The 21,171-nt window shown below is 38.4% G+C and overlaps 2 protein-coding genes across 5 annotated transcripts in view; one reads left to right on the top strand and one right to left on the bottom strand.

Annotated features, from left to right (window-relative positions):
• ankrd13c (ankyrin repeat domain 13C) overlaps nt 1-5,683 on the top strand; it is a 25,904-nt gene extending 20,221 nt beyond the window's left edge. Inside the window, exons 10-13 of the mRNA XM_079857827.1 lie at nt 997-1,076; nt 1,172-1,270; nt 1,349-1,449; nt 2,759-5,683. Of these exons, the coding sequence (XP_079713953.1) occupies nt 997-1,076; nt 1,172-1,270; nt 1,349-1,449; nt 2,759-2,889 (411 nt within the window). The 3' untranslated portion in view covers nt 2,890-5,683. The remainder of the gene's footprint in view (nt 1-996; nt 1,077-1,171; nt 1,271-1,348; nt 1,450-2,758) is intronic.
• On the bottom strand, nt 5,309-20,462 carry srsf11 (serine and arginine rich splicing factor 11). Of its 4 annotated transcripts, XM_079857822.1 has the most exons (14): nt 20,133-20,462; nt 18,468-18,601; nt 16,208-16,317; nt 14,428-14,517; nt 14,298-14,347; nt 13,720-13,853; nt 13,058-13,139; nt 12,862-12,975; nt 11,603-11,692; nt 11,238-11,273; nt 9,419-9,511; nt 7,719-7,896; nt 7,030-7,065; nt 5,309-5,817 (listed from the first exon to the last, which is right to left on the bottom strand). In XM_079857822.1, exons 1-14 carry the CDS (start codon nt 20,447-20,449, stop codon nt 5,623-5,625), a joined length of 1,659 nt encoding a protein of 552 aa, XP_079713948.1. In that variant the 5' UTR covers nt 20,450-20,462; the 3' UTR covers nt 5,309-5,622. The 4 variants fall into 4 exon arrangements, with proteins under 4 accessions (XP_079713948.1, XP_079713950.1, XP_079713949.1 ...); XM_079857824.1 differs by lacking the exon at nt 7,030-7,065; XM_079857823.1 differs by lacking the exon at nt 11,238-11,273 and having other exon boundaries at nt 20,133-20,461.
• Between the last annotated feature and the right edge of the window lie 709 nt (nt 20,463-21,171).

Raw genomic sequence — 21,171 nt, forward strand, 5'->3', positions numbered from 1 at the left:
GTATTTACTTTATTTTAAAAAGCCTCTTGTCATACTGCAATCAATTTTTTAAAAAGTGTGCAGAATCCACTCTCCCTGAGTGCATTCGGCGAGAGTGAGGGCGGAGCGTTGATTTCGCGGCTTTACTTCCTGCTCACGACTGCACAGGTCTGGTCCCGAGATCGCTACTGCGCAGACTCAAGTTCCAATATGTCAGCGCCATATCGGGACACTGGCGGCTTCAGTTCTCATCAATGGAAGAGAGCGAAGGGGCGGCGTCCATCTTTTTTTACAGTCTATGGTTTACATGCACAAACACCTATATAACACACTAAAAGTAAGGTCAAATAAAAAAAGCATAATTATAGGGAACCTATTATCCTGTGTTTTGCTGTGTTCAGGCTCTACTACAGGGATGGGCAACTTCAGTCCTGGAGGGCCACTGTATTACAGAGTTTAGCTTCAACCCTAATCAAACACACCTGAACAAGCTAATCAAGGTCCTCAGGATTACTAGAAAATTACAGGCAGGTGATTTTTTCAGGGTTGGAGCTAAACTCTGTAGGACAGTGGCCCTCCGGGACCGAAGTTGCCCATCCCTGCTCCACTAGAGCAGGTTTTCCTGCTTGAATGTTGATTATTCTCCTCATATTCTCCATTGTTGCGGCTCCTCTCTTCCCAGTCTGTCAGTAACGCTCTGTTTACTTCCTGTCTCTATGAAGCCCCTCCTTCTTAAAGCACACTGTGCTCTGATTGGTCGGCTGGAGCAGTGTGTTGTGATTGGTCGAGCGCTTCGAGTGTGTTTGGGAAATGTCCCGCCCCTTTCCATAACCGCCAGTTTAACACACCACTAACTAACTCACCCAGGCCCCGCCCCTTTATTTATCAGGAGTTCAGGAACAGAAGAACTCTTTCATGATCGAACTCCAACATTAAAGAAAGTTGAAACTGTTAAAAGCATAATAGACCCTCTCTAAAGTTAGTGTAATAATGTCTCCTCTCTCTGTGTCCTGATAGCCGACGAGGCGTCAGTCGCTGACCGCTCCGTCTCCGAACACGATCTCCTGGGAGGAATACATCACCGCTGAGACGGGAAAGTACGTCACATATGAGCGTTTTCACAATACACATCATTTCAGAGCAGCTTTACAGAGAGTGCACGAGTCCACATGTTGTTCTGTGGTGTCCGCAGGGCTCCTCATCTGGGCCGAGAGCTCGTGTGTAAAGAGAGCAAGAAGAACTTCAAGGCGACGGTGGCCATGAGTCAAGACTTCCCTCTGGGCATCGAGTCGTAAGTGTCCCGCGCTCACTCCTTCCCGAGACTCCGCATGTCCACTGATGATCACGTCTCATTCCACTTGTTTTACAGGCTGTTAAATGTTCTGGAGGTCATCGCACCCTTCAAGCACTTTAATAAACTCAGAGAATTTGTTCAGATGAAGCTCCCACCTGGATTTCCTGTCAAATTAGGTAAACACACACATTTATCATATTCTTTTATTACATTATAAATGTCTTTACTGTCACTTTTGATCAATTTAATGTATCCTTGATGAAGTAAAGTATTCATTTCTTTAACAAAAAGAAAAAAAAAAGTCCTGACCCCAAACTTTTGAACGGTAGTGTTTAATGTTTAGTTAATAAATTACATATTAAAATATGTTCAAATAGAAAACAGTTATTATAAATTGTAATAGTTTTTCACAATATTCGTTTTTTTTGTATTTTTGATCAAATAAATGGTGAGCATAAGAGACTTTTTAAAAACATAAAAAATCATCCCGATCCCAAACTTTTGAACGGCAGTGTAACGTCAGCTTCATTTATACAGCGCTTTATATTATAAATATATAATTAAATGTATATTATTATATTAAATATAGATTGTTTCAAAGCAGCTTTACATTGATAATAGGAGATTACAGTAACAGATTGTTTGGCTTTTATATAGTGTGTGTGTGTATATATATATATATATATATATATATATATATATATATATATATATATATATATATATATATATTAGGGCTGTCAAACGATTAATCGCGATTAATCGCATCCAAAATAAAAGTTTGTGTTTACATAATATATGTGTGTGTATGGAGTATAATTATTTTCTATATATAAATACACACACATGCATATCTATTTAAGAAAAATGTGTTATTTATATATAAAATATTTATATATAATATAAATTATATATAATATAAATATATATACACAGTATATACATGCAAATATTTCTTAAATATATACATGCATGTGTGTGTATTTATATATAGAAAATAATTATACACCATACACACACATATATTATGTAAAAACAAACTTTTATTTTGGATGCGATTAATCGTCTGACAGCCCTAATATATATATATATATATATGTATATGTGTGTGTGTGTATATATATATTAGTGCTTTCAATCGATAAAAAAATTAACTAGATTAAATCACAATTTTTTCTGTGATTAATCGCGATTTAAGCGCAATTAAAAACCAAAGTTCTTATGTTTTTTATATATTTTAATAATCTCACTGTTAATCTCCAAATTAATGTAAAGACAGTATATTTTAAATACTTATTTAATGGCATCTTTTTATGAAATGGAAACACGTTAACGTTGACAGCACATCCATATATATATATATACACAAACTTTTATGTTAGATGCGATTAATCACGATTAATCGATTTGACAGCACTAATTCCAACACACTGCGTTATGTTACGACGACAATGATGATGATGATGATGTGATTCCCGCCCGCAGACATCCCGGTTTTCCCCACCATCACAGCCACCGTGACCTTTCAGGAGTTCCGTTACGACGAGTTCGACCAGTCCATTTTCACGATTCCCAGCGAATACAAAGAGGATCCCAGCCGCTTCCCAGACCTCTGAGCTGTCCCAACTTACCCCGTCGACCCCGTCTCCACCTCCTCCCATCTCCCGAGACGACGTTTGCGGATGGAGACCAACGAGTTTCATGTAGAAAACACTTGTAAACACGGACACAAAGGGATCGTGCGGAAGGAAAACGGGTTCCTCGTTCGCAGCTGCACTACATGATAAAACTGAGTTTCACGAGGACGAAGCGCAGATGTGTGGAGCTCAGGACATATACGATACGCTAGAAACACTTCACATCACTGTAACTGGCAGGAAATATGGCATTATAAATTATTACATAAGCCGCGTTTTCATATATATATATATCTTTGTACAACTGTTACAAACTTGTATACTTCACTTAAAGGAAACGTGTATATTTAGGAAAGAAGCGTGTGTGTGTGTGTGTGTACATGATTTGAATTGTTTGTCACCGAATACAATGTATATGTCATTTCTACAGTGTAAATACCAGCTTGTCCTTTGTGTTTCTGTTGCATTATGGGAAATGGGCTTGTCACTTTCTCCTTCACTTTGCTTTCTCACATCCTAATAACTAGTGTTCCTGAACCGGGAGGAACGACGTACAGAGCCGGATGTAAATGTAGCAGGAACGTTCCGATGGACGGGAACTTTCAGCCGCTGCATCCCGTCGGTTTGGTTTCACTTTTTCACCTTGATAGATGGATGTAAATAATTTAAATTTAAAAATGTTTTCCAATGTAGTATAATTGACCTGTATAACTGACGAGTATGTTTATTGAGATATTACTGTGACGGCAACGACATCTTACTGGAGTGTTTTATATGTTTTTGCTGTGTGCCGAGGGAAAAGGAACTCCTGTCATGTTTGCACCAGCAAAATCCCATTGGAAAAAAAAATATTTTTATGTTTCTTGTGTTTCGTTTTTTCTCCTCTTCAGAATGGAAACAAGCTGCAAGTTACACTTCCATGACCCACTACTGGCTAGTGTGGAAAACTCTTGTGTTTTGCTGTATTCCTTTTTTATTTTTAATACCAGCTTCTTCTTTCCCTGTGTTTGTTTTCATTGTTTTTAGATTTGCTTTATGTCTTCAGTACTCAGATTTTCTCCCAGATGCATTGAACTCCTTGATGTACAGCAGGAACCTTGTATGAACCTGCTGGACTTTTACATGACAAATTGTAATTAATAAAATGTCCACGTATCAATCTCTTGTGAGGACTTGTTTTGGTCAAACTGTTTTATTAGCAAGATGATAGTCAAACTCGTGAGGGGTGACAAGGGTGGTGTTTTAAAGATGTAAACATTTAACCCAGGTGAAAAAAAGGTAACGTTACAGAGAATTGTATTTCTAAACTATGGGTAGGACCTACGGTGTCAAAACGCTACTCAATTAAAATGTAATTGGTTCACTTTTAAGTATCCACATTTAATTGTTCTTAAAAGTAAATGTTGTCGTTTTAGAAATTAGCTGATGAAATATTAACTTAAGATTGAAGTAAATTTAAAAACTGGTTCAATAAAAATTCTCAAAGTAGTTCTAGAAATATATCAGCGGCAATTTTCAGAATACTTGATTCTGATTGGTCAATCGCGGCGTTCAGCGGGAAGATATTCCACGAATTTATGCAAATGCTGTTCAGACCACTGATTATTCCACTCGTATGCCTCAGAAAACTTAAATATAACTTTAATATGGTTCTGCTGTGCCGAATGTTATGTATATTGCATTGGACTTTTTTTTCGTAGCTAAAGCTAAGGCAATTTTCAGGTAAAGTATAGAACTCTTGTTAGCTTTAAGTTACTTTTGACTCCTATTATTGTTGAATTCTATGGGTAGCGTTAACTTTTTGCATTCGACTAAACCAGTCATGTGTTATTACGTTAATATAATGTGTGAAAAGTCATACCTCAGAATTTCGCGCCATTAGATTGGAGTGCGCGCGCATGAATATTTGAATTCAGTCACCGCAAAAATGTTGGACTTGACAAATTGAAAGCAGACAAAAGACCTTCAAAAATACTTTGGATACAACGGGAATCAAGACTCAAAGGTGAGTGTATAATTTCTTCTTAACATGCCTATAGCAATGGAGAAAATAGAAGCCAAGAATTTTTTTTATGAAGTTTTATTTTTGTAACATTGCAAACCGTACAGATAAATCAGTTTCTTAGCAAACTACAGTCTATGATGACGGTGTGTTCACTACAGATAAACACATCGCAGCAGATACAGCTGGACTGTCGAAAGACCTGCGAGAGAAAGTAATCCAGTTTACGTGGTTTCACAAACGTTCTGCAACTTTAAAAAGACAAACACCTTCCACCTAACTGAGGCTAACTATAAAAAAACGAATGCAATATCATTAAAAGAAGAAAAGAAAAAAAAACACTGCTTGACAATGTTATCCAAGCACTTTTAATCAGAGTGTAATTGCTTTAAATAGAAACTGCAAACAGACACAGCGAATGGTTGTATTTTTCAGGGAGAAATCGACTTTCTACACTAAATTTACAGTATAACACCGTTCCACATCATCCATGACGAAAGAAACAGCAATAAAATCGGAGAGAACATTTTAAGACGAGCATGTACCAGTAAATACAGCAGATTCTGAGGATGCAGAGTTTTAAAAAAACCAAAAAGGGAATGAGCGAGTTCAGAGGGGAAAGTTTTTAGACTGATCTAGGACGAGCTTTCCTCCATCTAAACTCTATTTAACAATACATCTCAAACACTGATCAGTGGGAAAGGGCTGGTTCAGTCGCTCATGTCCATGTCTTCGTCTCGCTGGTCTTCGCTGTTTCCGTCCGACTCGCCACGACCCGCATCATCGGCACTGTCTACCTGAGGCTCTTTGCCCTGCGGCGATGAAGCGGCGTCTGAGTTTCTCTCTCGCTCTTCTTCATGCTCGCTATCGTAGCCCTGCTCTTCCTCGTCGTAATCCCTGGTCACCTGCGGTATACAGAATTCAGAAGCAGTTTTAAAGGTGCAGAATGTAATGTTGACAAGCTAGTGGTTGAAACGGGTATTGCAATCGACAATGGAAAGTCGCAACAAGCCTTGCACTGTAAACGCATCTACGATATTTATCTGCATTTTAATATGCCTCGTCATCGAGCTGTTTAGGTCGGGTAGAATCTGCAAACTCTGACCCTGTTTGTATACGTCCAGCTTCTATACATCTATGTGGTGTTTTTAATATGCTTTAAGACAAACCATGTGTAAGTTCATAAGTCGACAGTATTTCCTCCTTAAAACTGCAGTGAACCAAAGACAGTCTCAAAAACACGCTTTGAAATCGCTGGTGTTTCTGACGTCACAAACTACCTTGTAACCAATCAGATCAACGTGTGATCGTCAACCAGTGGATCTCTGAGCTGAGTGAGTGAGTGGAGGCGGGGCTCATTTGCATATTCATAGAACCGCACATACTAAATGAGGCAAGGGTGTCGAGTTACATTCAAGATACTTTCCTCAAAGAAAAAACGTTTAAATATGTAATTTTGGTGGTTAAAGACGAGTTAAGGGATACAATTATTGACTACAGGGGATTTTAACAAAATAGAAATTAACCATCCTAATCAGATGCCATGTGGCAGGAGTCCAGCGACAAGCAATTTGTCCAGATGCGAAAAAACAAACAAAAAAAACACCCAATCAGAACAGCATGTGGGCGGAGCTTCTATGCAAATGCACTGCCCTCGCATCAAAATGGATATATAAATTAAAACATATTACACCATTTTAACATTAAAAATACATACTGAGTGACAATTCAATATAGAATACCTAATTTCCTGTAATTTATTTAAGATCATGTGTAAAATGCCCTCCGAAACACTTTTGACACGGATTTAAATCCGATCCCTCAAACCACATCAGGAGATCTGAGACACGTTCCAGATGAAACTGCACAAGTGTGAACGCATCTGGTTGTTGAAACCCCATATGTAAATTTTACTCCTCCCAAAATGTTAGAAAATAAACACATGAGAGCGCATTATAGGCTACAGGACATATTATAGCCAGATGTTACGGCGCTACCGCAACACGCATTTAGCAAGCCAACGCGCAAACTGCCGCTAGTAAAACAGAAAGCAAGTCGCAGACGCTTAACACACAATCATCTTCTTCATTAAAAGTAGTGAGACTAAATGTTCTTACCGGTGCTGATGCCGCTCTCTCTCCTATTGAATTTAGCTGATGATAAAAAAAACAAAAAACAGCTCATATCTGTTGCTTTCGCTGACGTAAACTCCGCTAAATTTGCATATAGCGTGGGAACTGAAGATCGGATTCATATCCGTTTTGCGGAGACACATTTATGTGGGCAAGTGTAAACGAAACCGTTTTAACAAATCAGATGAAATGACCAGGTGTAAACAGTATGGCTATAAATATCACACACAATGATAATCAAACTCTTTTGGTAACACTTTACAATAAGGTTCATTAGTTAACATGAACTAAGAATGAACAATACTTTTTGAAATTAATATTAATAAATGATTAATACATTATTAAAATCAAAGGTTGTATTGGTTAACATTAGTTAATGCACTGTGAACTAACATGAACAGTTGGATTTTTATTAACTAACATTAACAAAAATTAATAAATAGTGTAACAAATGTATTGCTCATTGTTAGTTCATGTTCGTTAATACATCAACTAATGTTTACTAATGAACCTTATTGTAAAGTGTCACCAATTAACATGAAATACAGCATATAATCAGTAAATGAGGTTATAATGGTCACACTTTGTATTCTGTTGCTCAAGCCGTGACGTGGCAGAAATAGAAACCGTTTCTAAAACAGAATGACGTCACGGCTGATCAACATTAATCGTACCTTCACATCTCCCTTCTCACTGTCAGACTTCCGGTCTCGATCCCGGTCCTTGTCTTTGTCTTTGCTCTTCTTGCTGGTGGAACGTTCCCTTTTTTCACGAGTCCTTTCCCGATCGTCTTTCCTGTCTCGGTCACGGTCTCTCTCGCGGTCTTTATCCTTCTTTTTCTCTTTCTTGTGTCTGAGAGAAACATGCGGTTTTTGGGGTTAAGGCGGGTCTGAGAAAGGAGACGTGTGTGTGTGTGTGTGTGTGTGTGTGTGTGTGTGTCAAGTCAAGTCAGGTCAACTTTATTTATATAGCGCTTTTCACAATGCAGATTGTATCAAAGCAGCTTCACAGTATTAAATAAAATAGTACATCAGTGTTTGTTTCTAGTGGAAAACGCCCACGTTTGGTAATGATGATCAATAGTATTGTTGATTGATTAATTAAATTAAGTATCCCCAACTGAGCAAGCCAAAGGCAACAGTGGCAAGGAACCGAAAAACTCCATCAGGACCTAATGGAGAAAAAAAAACCTTGGGAGAACCCAGGCTCAGTCGGGGGCCAGTTCTCCTCTGGCGTTTATGAACTAGAGGCCGGATTTAACTGTAAGATTAAAAGTATTATATGAATGCCTGGCTGAAGAGATGCGTCTTTAATCTAGTTTTAAACTGGGAGAGCGAGTCTGAGCAACGAACAGTATCCGGAAGGCTATTCCAGAGTTTTGGAGCTAAATGTGAAAATGCTCTCCCTCCTTTGGTGGATCTGGATATCCTAGGAATGACCAAAAGCCTCGAATTTAGTGATCTTAAAGAGCGCGATGGATTATAGGGCGATAGAAGATCGGTTAAATAGACTGGAGCTAAGCCGTTTAGGGCTTTATAAGTCAGTAGCAATACCTTGTAGTTAATACGGGACTTTATAGGTAACCAATGCAGTGATGATAAAATTGGTGTTATATGATCATATTTTCTTGATCTAGTAAGAACTCTAGCGGCGGCATTTTGGACTAACTGTAGCTTGTTTATTAAGGATGCAGGACAACCAGCCAATAAAGCATTACAGTAATCTAGTCTCGAGGTCATGAATGCATGAACTAACTTTTCTGCATCAGAAACTGATAGCATATTACGTAGCTTAGCAATGTTTCTAAGGTGGAAAAAGGCTGTTCTTGTAACATATGAAATATGATTTTCAAAAGACAGGTTGCAGTCGAGTATAACACCCAGGTCTTTTACTGTAGAGGATGAAGTAACAGGACATCCTACGATGTTAAAGTTGTATTGTGAGAGGTTTTGTGGGTGGTTTTTTGAACCGATAAGTATTACCTCTGTCTTGTCTGGATTCAATAAAAGGAAATTACACGTCATCCAATCTTATATCTTTAACACACTCTGTCAATTTGGATAATTTAGCGTTTTCATCCGGCCATGATGAAATATATATTTGAGTGTCATCAGCATAACAATGGAAACTAATTCCATGTTTCCTTATAATATTTCCAAGTGGCAGCATATATATTGAGAATAACAGAGGGCCCAGCACAGATCCCTGCGGCACTCCATAGTTTACTGGAGTTATGATCGATTTTTCTCCATTTAAATAGACAAAATGGTATCGGTCAGATAGGTATGATCTGAACCAGCTTAATGCTTGTCCTTGAACACCAGTATAATTTTGTAGTCGATCTAAGAGTATTGTGTGTGTGTGTGTGTGTTACCTGCGAGGAGACGGGGAGCGGGACAGTTTTCTCTTGGGAGATCGAGACTTCTTTGGTGATCGAGTCACACTGCGACTTCTCCGGTGCCGTTTGCTGGAGAGAGAAACATGTGCTGGATCAAGAGGAGCTCTGGCCTGATGTAGACCACAGTAATTTGGGGTGCACTTTATCAACACCTTTTTATGCGTTTTGGCTATTCATTTACACAACAACAGATTTCAAAGTGCAGGTTTTTTTTTTTTTTTAATGATACCGTAAACTACAAAAACGCAAATCTGTGAGAAAGGGTTACGTCATGCACATGCGTGTTACGTGTTCAGTATATAAGTGTGTAATATCACAAAACGACAGCGCCATCTACTGGCTTGGCAGCAGAATACAGGGTTCGTACAGATACTGTAAAATCTAATTCCAGGACTTTAAGCACTACAATCAGAGACCTCATTTATCAAACAATATCTTATCTTTTAAATTCTAAAAAAGGTAAATGGATTAAAAATACACCAATAAACAAAATGGTACAGATAAAGTGCAGCAGATGCAGTGACTGTGGTAACTTTAACCATTGAATAGATACTATGACAAAGATATTGCTTTCTAGGGCTGGGTATTGACAAATTTCACAATTCGATTCGATTTCGATTCAATATTGATTATTTTGGATATCAGGTACAACACATGGTAAATTTAAAATCTCTTCACTAATGCTGTGAACTATGGGAGTCAGTTGTAGCCTATAGGCTTCATTAGCCTACTATATTGAAGGTAAAAATTAACTGATTTGTATACAAACACTTAAATTACACTTATTTATTTTTATAATAATAAGGTTATATGAAATATAAACATTTAAATGGTGGCTGTCATAAAAACCTGCCAGATTTATTCAAACATGCATTAAATATTGAAGAACATTAAAAAGTATAATGAATATGTAATATGTTGCATATATTTAGCAAAATTCTCCTCTCTAGAGTTAATTCTTCTCGCTGACTAACGAGTTTATGGTCACTGGATATGTTTTTTCTGAGGTAAATGTGACGCACATGACATTGTTTACTGACGTCTTTCCACGGTTGAAACACTGATTGAGCGACTCCATGTCACATGATACGGATTTCGATAAGTTGTGCTCTATCTTTTAACATATTTTCAGAAGCTCATTCATGTTTATTTCGCGCTGTAACTGGTGTTATTAATGCGGAGGAGAAGATCACGTGCTTCTCTAGAGCTGAGCCGGAGCGATCTCACGCCACAGCGACAAAACGCTATTTATGTTTTTGAATTTCGTAAGAAAATGGACATAATTTGAAATCTGAGACTTTGTTTCATATCAATAATAACAAAGCACAAAAATTATTACGATTTATTGGATGGGATGCACGCTACAATGTTCCATTCATTCATCAACTGAAAACAGGATGACTAATTGATTCTTGGGATTTAAGAATCAATATCTGTTAGTAAAAATGAGAATCGATTAAAATCGAGAAATCGATATTTTTTACCCAGCCCTATTGCTTTCCTTATTCAAACTGATTTTTTTCTCCCATTAATATATGATTGAGCTGAAGAATAAAAGCTGTATCATATACTTGGATATTTATAGGAGCAATATCACACTCATAGCCATGGGAAATAACTATATCAGACGGACTGCATCTTTAATTTTGTGTGAAAAGATTGTTTTTTATCAATAAAATTAACAATAAATTTCCCATATATTTTCTTTTAATAATTAATAAGTACGTCATACAAATGTCTGTTTTCAAGGGTTTTCCAGGACTTAAATTTCCTAAGTATTGAGTATATTAAATACCTTGTAAGATCCCGGTTTTTAGTCGTTTTCATGGACCTGTGTGAGTGGGGATCGTATCGACAACATTATCATCTGTTATGCAGAAAACGCACAGGAAAAACTTCTCCGTTTTTAGCACATCGTTGTAGTGTAAACGTACCCTTAGTTTCACAAGATGTACTTGTGAAAAAAGGTTGAATAAACTCAACGGGACTTTTTTTTCCTGCTATGTGAAAATGCAGATTCCAGTAATACAAATGAAATTTTAAATGATTTTTGGATGCATCAAAACTGGGGATTTTTATTACTAAAATTTAATAACCATTAAAACGGAATTAAAAAAAAAAAAAAAAAAAAAGCATAATGTGGTTGGGCTGTACACTCACCGGCTGGTGCTGCGGGACCGTCTGGCGCTGCTGTAGCTTTTCGGTGGAGTTTTTGAACGTTTTCGGATCTTTTCCTCCTTCCTCCGATCTCTACATCAAAAACAAAACACAAACATCTTTGAGGAAATGGACCACTAGCATCGCACCACTAACCCTGAGAAACCAGAAGCACATTTGACATGGTTTTACTTAGGACTGGGCAAAAAATGATTTTGATTAATCTTTTTTTTTTTTTTTTTTTTAAATGTGGTCGATTCAAAATTGATTCTCAAAGGCCACGAATCGATTATTAACCATATTTATTTCTCTATCACCCAAAAGCCAGTATTAGTTTTTCTCCACTGTTCATAGGCTTCATGTTACAGCTAATGCTGTGAGATTTAATGTGTGTTTTATTTAAAATAACCTGATCCTGTTTGATCAAGGCGTGCGACTGTTCTGAATTTTCCCAATTTTCAGCATCAGTTTTTCATCTTGCATCAAAATCCTGTCTATTCATTGTATGCATTTGAAATATAGATTTGGGTTCTGTTTTAATGTACCCAAGTGTACTTAAAATGAAAAAAAATCATGTTTTGTGGCTTAATTTTTTTATTAACCACTTGTAAACTTATGTTCACTGTTCTTTTCTTTAAATATAGGATTTGCATTAAATCTATATTCATTGAGTTGAATCGAGAATCAAAATCGAATTGAGAGCTTGCGACTCGAAATTGAATAATTTGAATCGATACCCAGCGTCTCAATGTTCACACAATCCATCCTAAACAGTGTGTGAGATTGGAATAAGTGTGTCCCAAAGCATAGTATGTTGAAGAGAGTGTGCCAGAAGTCCACGCATGATCTATTTCTGGTGGATTTTCAAAGTGTGGATTTCGAAGTGTATAACAGCTAATATTACCCACAACCCACTGCACTTTGGAGGAGGAACTTCAAACACGAGTAAAGTGTTAAACTACAAAACACGGCGGATGTGTGCGACCGACTGCGAGAGATTTAGATGAAGGTTTGAGTGACTAATCAAAGTTTAAACTGATAGAAAAAATATGTATTTATTGTTATCAGTGTCATATTTCATCTGTAATAACGTGGACTTTTATAAAGATCTGTTTGGCCATTAACTTTTAAATACATCATTATGCATTAGCCTAATATGAGGCGAGTCTCCGCATGAAAGACCTGCGACTGTAGACTTTAAGGGCGTAGTTTAAGTAGGCGAATTGAGTCGCAGCCCTAGTTTGACCTGATGACGAACTCACCTGGACCTGGAGCGTCTGCTGCGATCTCGTGAATCGGTCCTCCTCCTCCTCGGGCTCTTTGACCTCCTCCTGCTCCTGGACCGAGACCTTCGTCTAGAATGACTCTTAGAGCGCCTACGGTCACAACATATTCAAATTAGCCCAGGACTGGATATGAATATCAGCTTAAATAGCTGATTAAAGCGTCTTCACGAACCTGTGTCTGGAGCGGGACCGGGACCTCCTGCGTCTGGATCTGGACCTGGATCTCGAGCGCTTGCGTTTATCATCCTTTTTACCTGAAGAAGCAAACGCTTTAGCACAGCGCACTCATTTAAAACTAAAATAGAGTCAAAACTAATTATTCAGACACCAGAAATAATTTGATATTTTTTTTACTAGTGTGTGCAGGACACTATAGTTCATTTATGTAAGTGAGGAGAGCAAAATGAAGTAAACTAACATATTACACACAATAATTCTTCATACAGAGACTACCAGTAACAATCTGGGACTAAAAATGATTCGGACACTTTGAGCTGATCATGTTTTGCTTAAGTGTGTTTTCTTTAATTGCTAATGCTCTTTTTACACACAGACTGAACAGAATGAAGCATTGCTTGGTGATTGGTTGAGCTAAACTGGTATTATCTAATTGTGTAGTTAAATTTAACAGCTGACAGATATTCAACAATTCATGTGTGAGACAGTCTAACAGAAGGACGGACAAAACCAGTCAAATATCAACTGAGTTCATCATATTATTACCATTTTCTAAACTATAGCGAATAAACTGTGATAATGTGAGAAATGTTGAAGGTGTCTGAATAAATGTGTGTTTGACTGTATATAGAGTTGCTCTAGTGTCTGTCCACTCACTTCCAGGCTCGATTGCGGCGGAGATCAGAGACTGTGCTTCTCTCACTCTCTTCATGGCTTCCTCGATCTCTTTATTGGAGGCGTCCGCCTTCAGTCCCGGGGTCAGATTCAGCCCAGCGGCGAGAGGGTTCAGCCTGCAATCACAGTAATGTACCGATGAGAACACACTGAACCTCAATTAGACGAGTAGAGCCCCATGACAGGGCACAACCAGCCAAAATAAAAGTTTGGTTTCACTTGAAGAAATTGTGAGAAAAATATTCTGTAGTCCGTTTCAGGAATACAATTATTTGGACATGCTTTTTAGATTACTAAAATTGAATCTAACCATTAAAATAAAACATTAAGGACTGGTTTCACAAACAGGGCTTAGATTAATCCTTAATTAGGACATTTAAGTAGCTTTTACAAACGTTACTGGTGTTCATCTTAAGACAAAACAGTGACACTGATATATTTTAGGATATATCAGTCCAAGTTGCTTTCAGTTCAAACATGCATTTTAGTCTGGGACTAGCTTAATCCAGAATAAAACAAATCTGCTTTCATACGGCCCTAGATGATACTGATCGACTTACTTGGGGTCTATGGATGCCATAAGCTTCATAAGCTGCTCAGCCGACAAAGTCTAAGAAGAAAAACACATCAGATTAATGAAAGAGTGAAGCATATCGGGTCTGTTGTTGAAGGAGCTGAAAGATGTCAAACCTGAGGGTTTATGTTGGGCGCCGCCATTGCTAGAGCTGCCATGGGGTCCAAGTTCGGCCCTCCAAGACCGCCAAGAGAAACACCACCAATCTGACAAAACATCAACATCATTATTGTCCAAAGAGGGCGAGCGTCTCGTTACATTAGACACGTTTCCATTACAGATTTGCGTTTTTTTTCCCCTCTAAATGTCGATAAAAAACTATTGCGAAATGACAGATGTTATGTGACTAAAACGTATTTTTCCAAAAATCATGGCGACGGATGTTGGTAGGTTTATATATATGCCAGCCACCGCACTAGTCATTATTAATGGAAGGAGACGCAAGCGTGTTTTCCCAAGCATTAATGGCAAGGAAAGACTCTTATACTTATGAGCGGCACATATGAGGAGTTTCTCCCACAGTTCTGCTTCAAGCTCTTGATTGTGGCATTTCTTTGAGGTTTGGAATCCAGTATTCCTGTAATACTTTTGTCTATTATGAGTTTAATAAAGAACTCCGTCTTGTCTTGTGTCTAAACATACCGCGTCATCTACATCAGGTGACTGTAAATGCACAAAAACGGTTACCACTGCAGTTGTGAGAAATATTCCTTTTTTGAATTGCCTGGAAAAACCACTTAATGCGAGCGTAAACTTTAAGCCAAATGGGAGTTTTTGCGAAATTGACGTGTTTCCATTGGGCGTTAGGCTTGCTACGATAGTTGGCGTTGACCGTGTTTCAGAAGCAACACCGGTTACATCACTTGCCCACCGCCACCCACTGTCGATTTGATTTTTTTAATTCTTTTATAAAATCATTAAGTTCAGGTAGAGAACAGACACTATTCTCTAACTACAGATCAGCAACAGGAGTCCAATTCCATTCATCACGAGAGAGAGGAACTGACTGACAAGATGGAGGAATATTTGGTGTCAAAGCGAAATGTAAAAGCGCCTATTTAAGCAAATTTGTCATTGTTTTTCATTAAGAATAATAGGCTAATGAACTCCCCATTCAAGCAATCCACCCCCGAATTGGTGCTAATTTGAAAGCGAAACTAAAATGCGCCATTTGTCTACGGGCAGAACAGAGCACCCGTGGCCCCGTGCGGCGAGCGTATTTTAGTTTCACTTTCAAATTAGCACCAATTCGGGGGTGGATTGCCTTCAATGGTGAGTTAATTAGCCTATTTATTCTTAACGAAAAACAAAACAGTGCTGCGCCACACCATGATGAATGCCGTGCGGATGCGCAGATTTGACTTTTGCCCTTAAATTAGCGATTTAAAAACACCAGCCGGTGATGTCACACGTTGATTAAACGCGAAAGAGGAATCAATGCGGTGTTCGAGCGCTTTCTCTCTCTCCAGATAACACGCGAGCCCCAATTTTCGCCTCTTCTTCTGCATTTAAAATTGTTTGAAAGTGTAAATTGGCAAGACAAAACACGGTGAAATTATTAACATTCACTTTATGATGGTTAAATTTATCAGTTAATCCGCGAATCACATGCGTGCTGAACCGTGGGGAGCTGATCCGTACAGGTAACCCCTATTGTGCAGCCGAGACGAGCATTTAGACATAATTTTGTGAATGTGTCCGTTCAAGGTCAAGGAAACGCAAAAGAGTAATCAATTCGGTGTTCAAGCGCTGTCTGAAACACACGTCCCTCTGCGCACAGATAACGCTTGAGTCCCGATTTTCGCCTCTTGTGTTTAAAATAGTTTGAACGTGTAAATTGGCAAGATTAAAAATGATAAACTTTCACTCTATGATGGTTAAACTGAGCACACTCACAGATGTGACGGGATTGGGCGTCGGGAGGAGTCCGCCTCCTGGCAGTAATCCTGCGACGGCATTGGCTGGAGCGAGCAGTGACAGAGCCTTGGACTCGTCAGGAATCACTCCTGCAGGACAGAAACGCCACAGTTAAACCACGCCACGGCTCTCGCACCACACACACACAAACAAACAGACCCCTTTTTTTTTCCAAGTCTATATTTGCACTGACATCAGTACTCGCTTTTGCAGAGGAAGCTAACACATGAGGTCCCTTAACAAAAGCATGAAGTGCACAATACTACAAAAAAGGAAATGACACTAGACACACTGCCAAGATGTTATCACCTGAACTTGATTTTTTAAGTCATGAACCAAATGTAAGCAAGCACAGCCGGATCTCCACTGGGATGTGCTCTCAAGTTTCATAAGTTGTATAATGAACAAGCGACTCAGGTCGGCTGCTTCGCTATAAAGCACACAGAGACATCAAGATAGACAAAACAGAGTTTATGATTTGGGTGTCAGCATCAAATGACAAGTTTATTAATCCACTGATGGTGTGACTTACCATGACTAATGCAAATAACATTTGTTTAGGGGGCTTTTGCTGGTTATCTGAGAGCTAAAACTGCCTTTACCTTTTCAAGCACATCTAAACTCGTCTATCTAATGAATGTGTGTGCTGGATTGAGACACATTATTATTAAAAAAAAAAGACGTCTTCCAGCAAAAGCCCATTTTAAACTCAACTACAGACTGTCAAATGCTAAAAAAAAAAGTAATATCTAGAGTTAAATGACAAATGAATGTCTAGTGAGTGCATGGAGTCCATTGGGCGAGCGCCTCTGAAATTCATATCTCACTTCAAACATTTCAATCATCACTTACACACACACACGAGAGAGAGAGAGAGAGAGAGATGAGAGAGAGAGAGAGAGAGAGAGAAACAGGACAAGCTGCAGAAGACAAAACTGTTGGGTGGCATTTTCTGCTGGGCCTGGTTTACAGGACTTGCAGAACCAGGGAAAAGAACTGGAAAACACAACAACAAAAAACAGAAACGACCGTTAAAAAGCGTCTCAGGCCTTTTTCAGTCATGTGGAGAGGAACAAAAGAACATTCTCAGACTGTTTCTTACTCAAAAAGGGAGGTTGGACTAATATCATAATACGGACAGGAAAGCCCTATCATTATATCTGATAGTGTGCATATATGTGTGCATAAACACTCATGCAGAAATGCGCTACATCTCGTCTTACCGTAGATTATCTCGTGTCTGATTAGCATGCAGTTCAATCAGAAATGTAGAAACCAACAAGGATTTGAGCCTAAACATTTGTGCTTTGCATGATTAGATCGATCGATCTTTGTCTGTGAACTCGAGTGAATTCAGTTGGAGACACAAGAGAGAGAGGATTATAGTTTACAGCAGGGAAACACGTGGGCTGGCCGCTTTTATTTGTCTACAGGGTCACACTCAGACATCTGCCGGCTCTGCAATTGCCTTGTTCACTATAAAAATCACACACACAAATGACAAAGAGAAAAGTTTAACAAAAAAAATGAAACTAAACTGGGAAAGGCAATGAGTTAAACATGAGCTCCTGCCATTCAGGGGGTTCATTCCCAACCATCTCATTGATATTTCTGAAATGTACGCTGCCGTTCAAAAGTTCGGGATCGGTATGATTATTAATGTTTTTAAAAGAAGTCTCATGCTCACCGAGGCTGCATTCATGTGATTAAAGTAAAGACTTTTTTCTTTTGGGGGGGAAATAAATAAAATAAATCAATACTTTTATTCATCAAGGATTAATTAAATTGATCAAAAGTGACGGTAAAGACATTTATAATGTTACAAAAGATTCTTTTTATTTTTTTAACTTTTATATTCCAAGAATCCTGAAAATAATCATAAATGTTTCTTAAGCATCAAATCATCACATCAGAATGATTTCTGAAGGATCATGTGACACTGAAAATTCATGACACTTTACTATATATTCAAACAGTGATTTTAAATTGAAACGATATTTCACAATATTACCGTTTTTTGTATTTTCAATCAAATAAACGCATCCCTGCTGAGCAGAAGAGACTCTTTCAGAAACATAAAATCGCACCGATCGCAAACTTTCGAACGGCACTGTACAATCACACGTACGTCTACGTTGAGGTTTGAGCGACGGCCGCTGGGGTTCACTGCACTAATGCCGTCGTCTACACTGTGAAGGGATCGATCGCGTGTCTGAAAGTGAACATGAACGGCACAAACCTTCTGCGAAGGGGACGACGATCAGCGCTCTGTCCACGAAGACCGTGTTGGTCAGATGCTGGGAAACTCCGACTGATTCCGGCTCGTGGAACTTTACAAAACATACACGTGAAGTCACAGGCAAGGGAGAATCACTGAAAGAAAATATAGATGCTTTTGCAAGATGTACACACACTTGATCACACACCTCCTGCAGTTTTTCAAACACCGCAGAGAAATATTCATCATGTTCGAGCAAATCATCATCTACGGCATGTCATAAAGATCCAAGATATCCGGCTCAGTTTTAGATCTGCCGGCTTCAGAGCAGATCCACCAGCGGCCTACCTTCGCTGCAGATATGATGACGCCAGATGTTTTTCGATGGGTGAAAAACAACAAAAGCACAGAACAGAAGTTAGCTACTGGAGAACCCTGCATTCTGCCTGCCTGAGCAGTGAAATCAACATTTACTGAGTCGAAATGTAGTTCGACGCCTAGAAGTGAGCTGTGGTTGTGGCGTCCGATACTGAATACTTCTCTGGTCAACTGAACGTCCCCGGATGACTTACTACTTCCGGCGAGATTCTGAAGTGTGTATTCGATGGACACTTTTCTATCCCATGAGGCCACAGGAGAGGATTTATGAATGGTTGGTGAAGCGCCGCAACTGACGCTGGTAGGTCATGTGACTAACAAAATGGCGGATGTAGTTCGTCACTCATACTACCCATATTTATACTTATACAGAAAGTGCTTTTTTTAATGGTTAAGAGTAGTGCGATTTCAAACGCAGTGCATGTCATTTAATGCGCATGTACAAGTCTACGGAAGCACATTTCCACCGCATTAGGATAAAAATATAATCATTATAACTCATAATTTCTCATTTTAAATCTCATGATTATGAGTTAGGGCCGGTTCACACAGAACACGTCTAGATCAAGGTCTAGAAATGCGTTATAACAACAAAACCTTATTTTTTAACTTGAGAGCGCGATTTCATGCACGAGACTGCAAAAAAACGCGAGACTTGAGCGCAAAAAACACGTCTGTCTTGCGCGTTTACACTGAAAAACAACGGAAAAGTAGTGCAGTTCTGTGTGAAATGCTCCTTAGTATGTCAACTTAAACTTTGTCGACTTCATTATAGTTAATTAGTATGCCATAATTTCGACTTTTATATAACAATACATTGTTATAACTAACATTTCCCAGAGCAGGATAATGTGGCGGAAACGTGCTTACGTAATGACGCAGATAAACGTGCGTGACGTCACGGCTCCTTTATGCAAGAAAGCGCCACTACTGTATAAACTGCACCCAAACTGTAAAATATGCGTCTGCTTTTATTATATTAATTATTAGAAATCATTATGACGAGGGCTGACGCTCACACGTGGACAAGCTGGAGATAAACGAACGATATTACTCAAGCGATGACCCGTTTAACCGGTTAAACTTAACGGATGAATTTGTGTTGTAGTGTGTGCGCTTTATCTACACTAGCGAGAGTAGACTGAGCTAAACTGTGGTTGTTTTGTGCCTATGAATATGTATATTTTGCACATAATCAAGTTGAATAGACAACATTATGGGAATTGTTATACATCCGAACTGCCGTATACGTGTATAAAATGTACTCTATATTGAACACGGAGTGATTTGAAACACATTTCTACTCACTCTGGTGGAAAGAGCTTGAGCTCGTCGATGGTTCCGATGAAGCCGAACAGGGTTCGCATCTGCTCCGCGGTGCTGCTCGGCGACACGTTCGTCACCTGGATCACATTGGTGCTGGACGTCATTATGGCTCCGATCTGATGATGGCGAACGTCAATCGAAAGACATTTAAATCCGTGCGGTAGAAACGCGATTTTACTCGATTTCGCCTCAATGGATTCTTTATCAATCGTCTCGCGGCCTTCTGCCTCACGCGCGCATGACTGCGGGACCTGTAATGGCGCTCGTGCTGCGGCGTGACCTGTGAAGCGCGCGCTCATAAGAACATGGCGGCTTCTGTGGCAGATTTCAAAATAAAGGTTTTCAAAATACGTCCTCATTGGGGTTTCAACCTGGCGACCGTAGAAAAATGTACAAAATAAACATGAAAATAAATGAATAAAACCAAATTATTATGATATTTATTTATAAATAAATAATATATATTACATTGACTTAATTTGACATTACAGTTTATTCTGTTTTCTAAAATCTGGTCTGTAATCATGGGATTAATGAAAGTTACTTTGTTACATTTTCCCTCACACAAACTCTAAACTTAAAACGATAAATTCATGTCTGTTTCTTTGTATGATTTGTATCACCTGACAAGAAATATGGACATATAAATTACAACATGTAACAAAAGCAACCTCTTGTATCAGTTATATCACTACTATAGCTTTTGTTTATATTTACATTTTTTTTAATATATTTTCCGTTTTCATTTTAAGTTTAATAAAAGTTTTAGCAACCTTGTGCGTTTTGTCATTTTTATTAGTTTTTTTTTAATGCCTGTATATTATTTTTGTTATTTTAGTAGTCAAACTAAATAAAAATAATAATAAAAAAAAAAAAAAACGTTATTTCGAAAATATAACGAAAATGTTTTTCTCACGGCTTTAGTTTTTTTTATTTCAGCTAACTATAAAAAACCTGATGTGTATTAAATGATACATGACCATTAACAAAAATAAATAATGAATGGAGTACAGGCTTATTT

This window comes from Squalius cephalus, assembly GCF_949319135.1.
Source record: "Squalius cephalus genome assembly, chromosome: 22".
Taxonomy (NCBI): Eukaryota; Metazoa; Chordata; class Actinopteri; order Cypriniformes; family Leuciscidae; genus Squalius; species Squalius cephalus.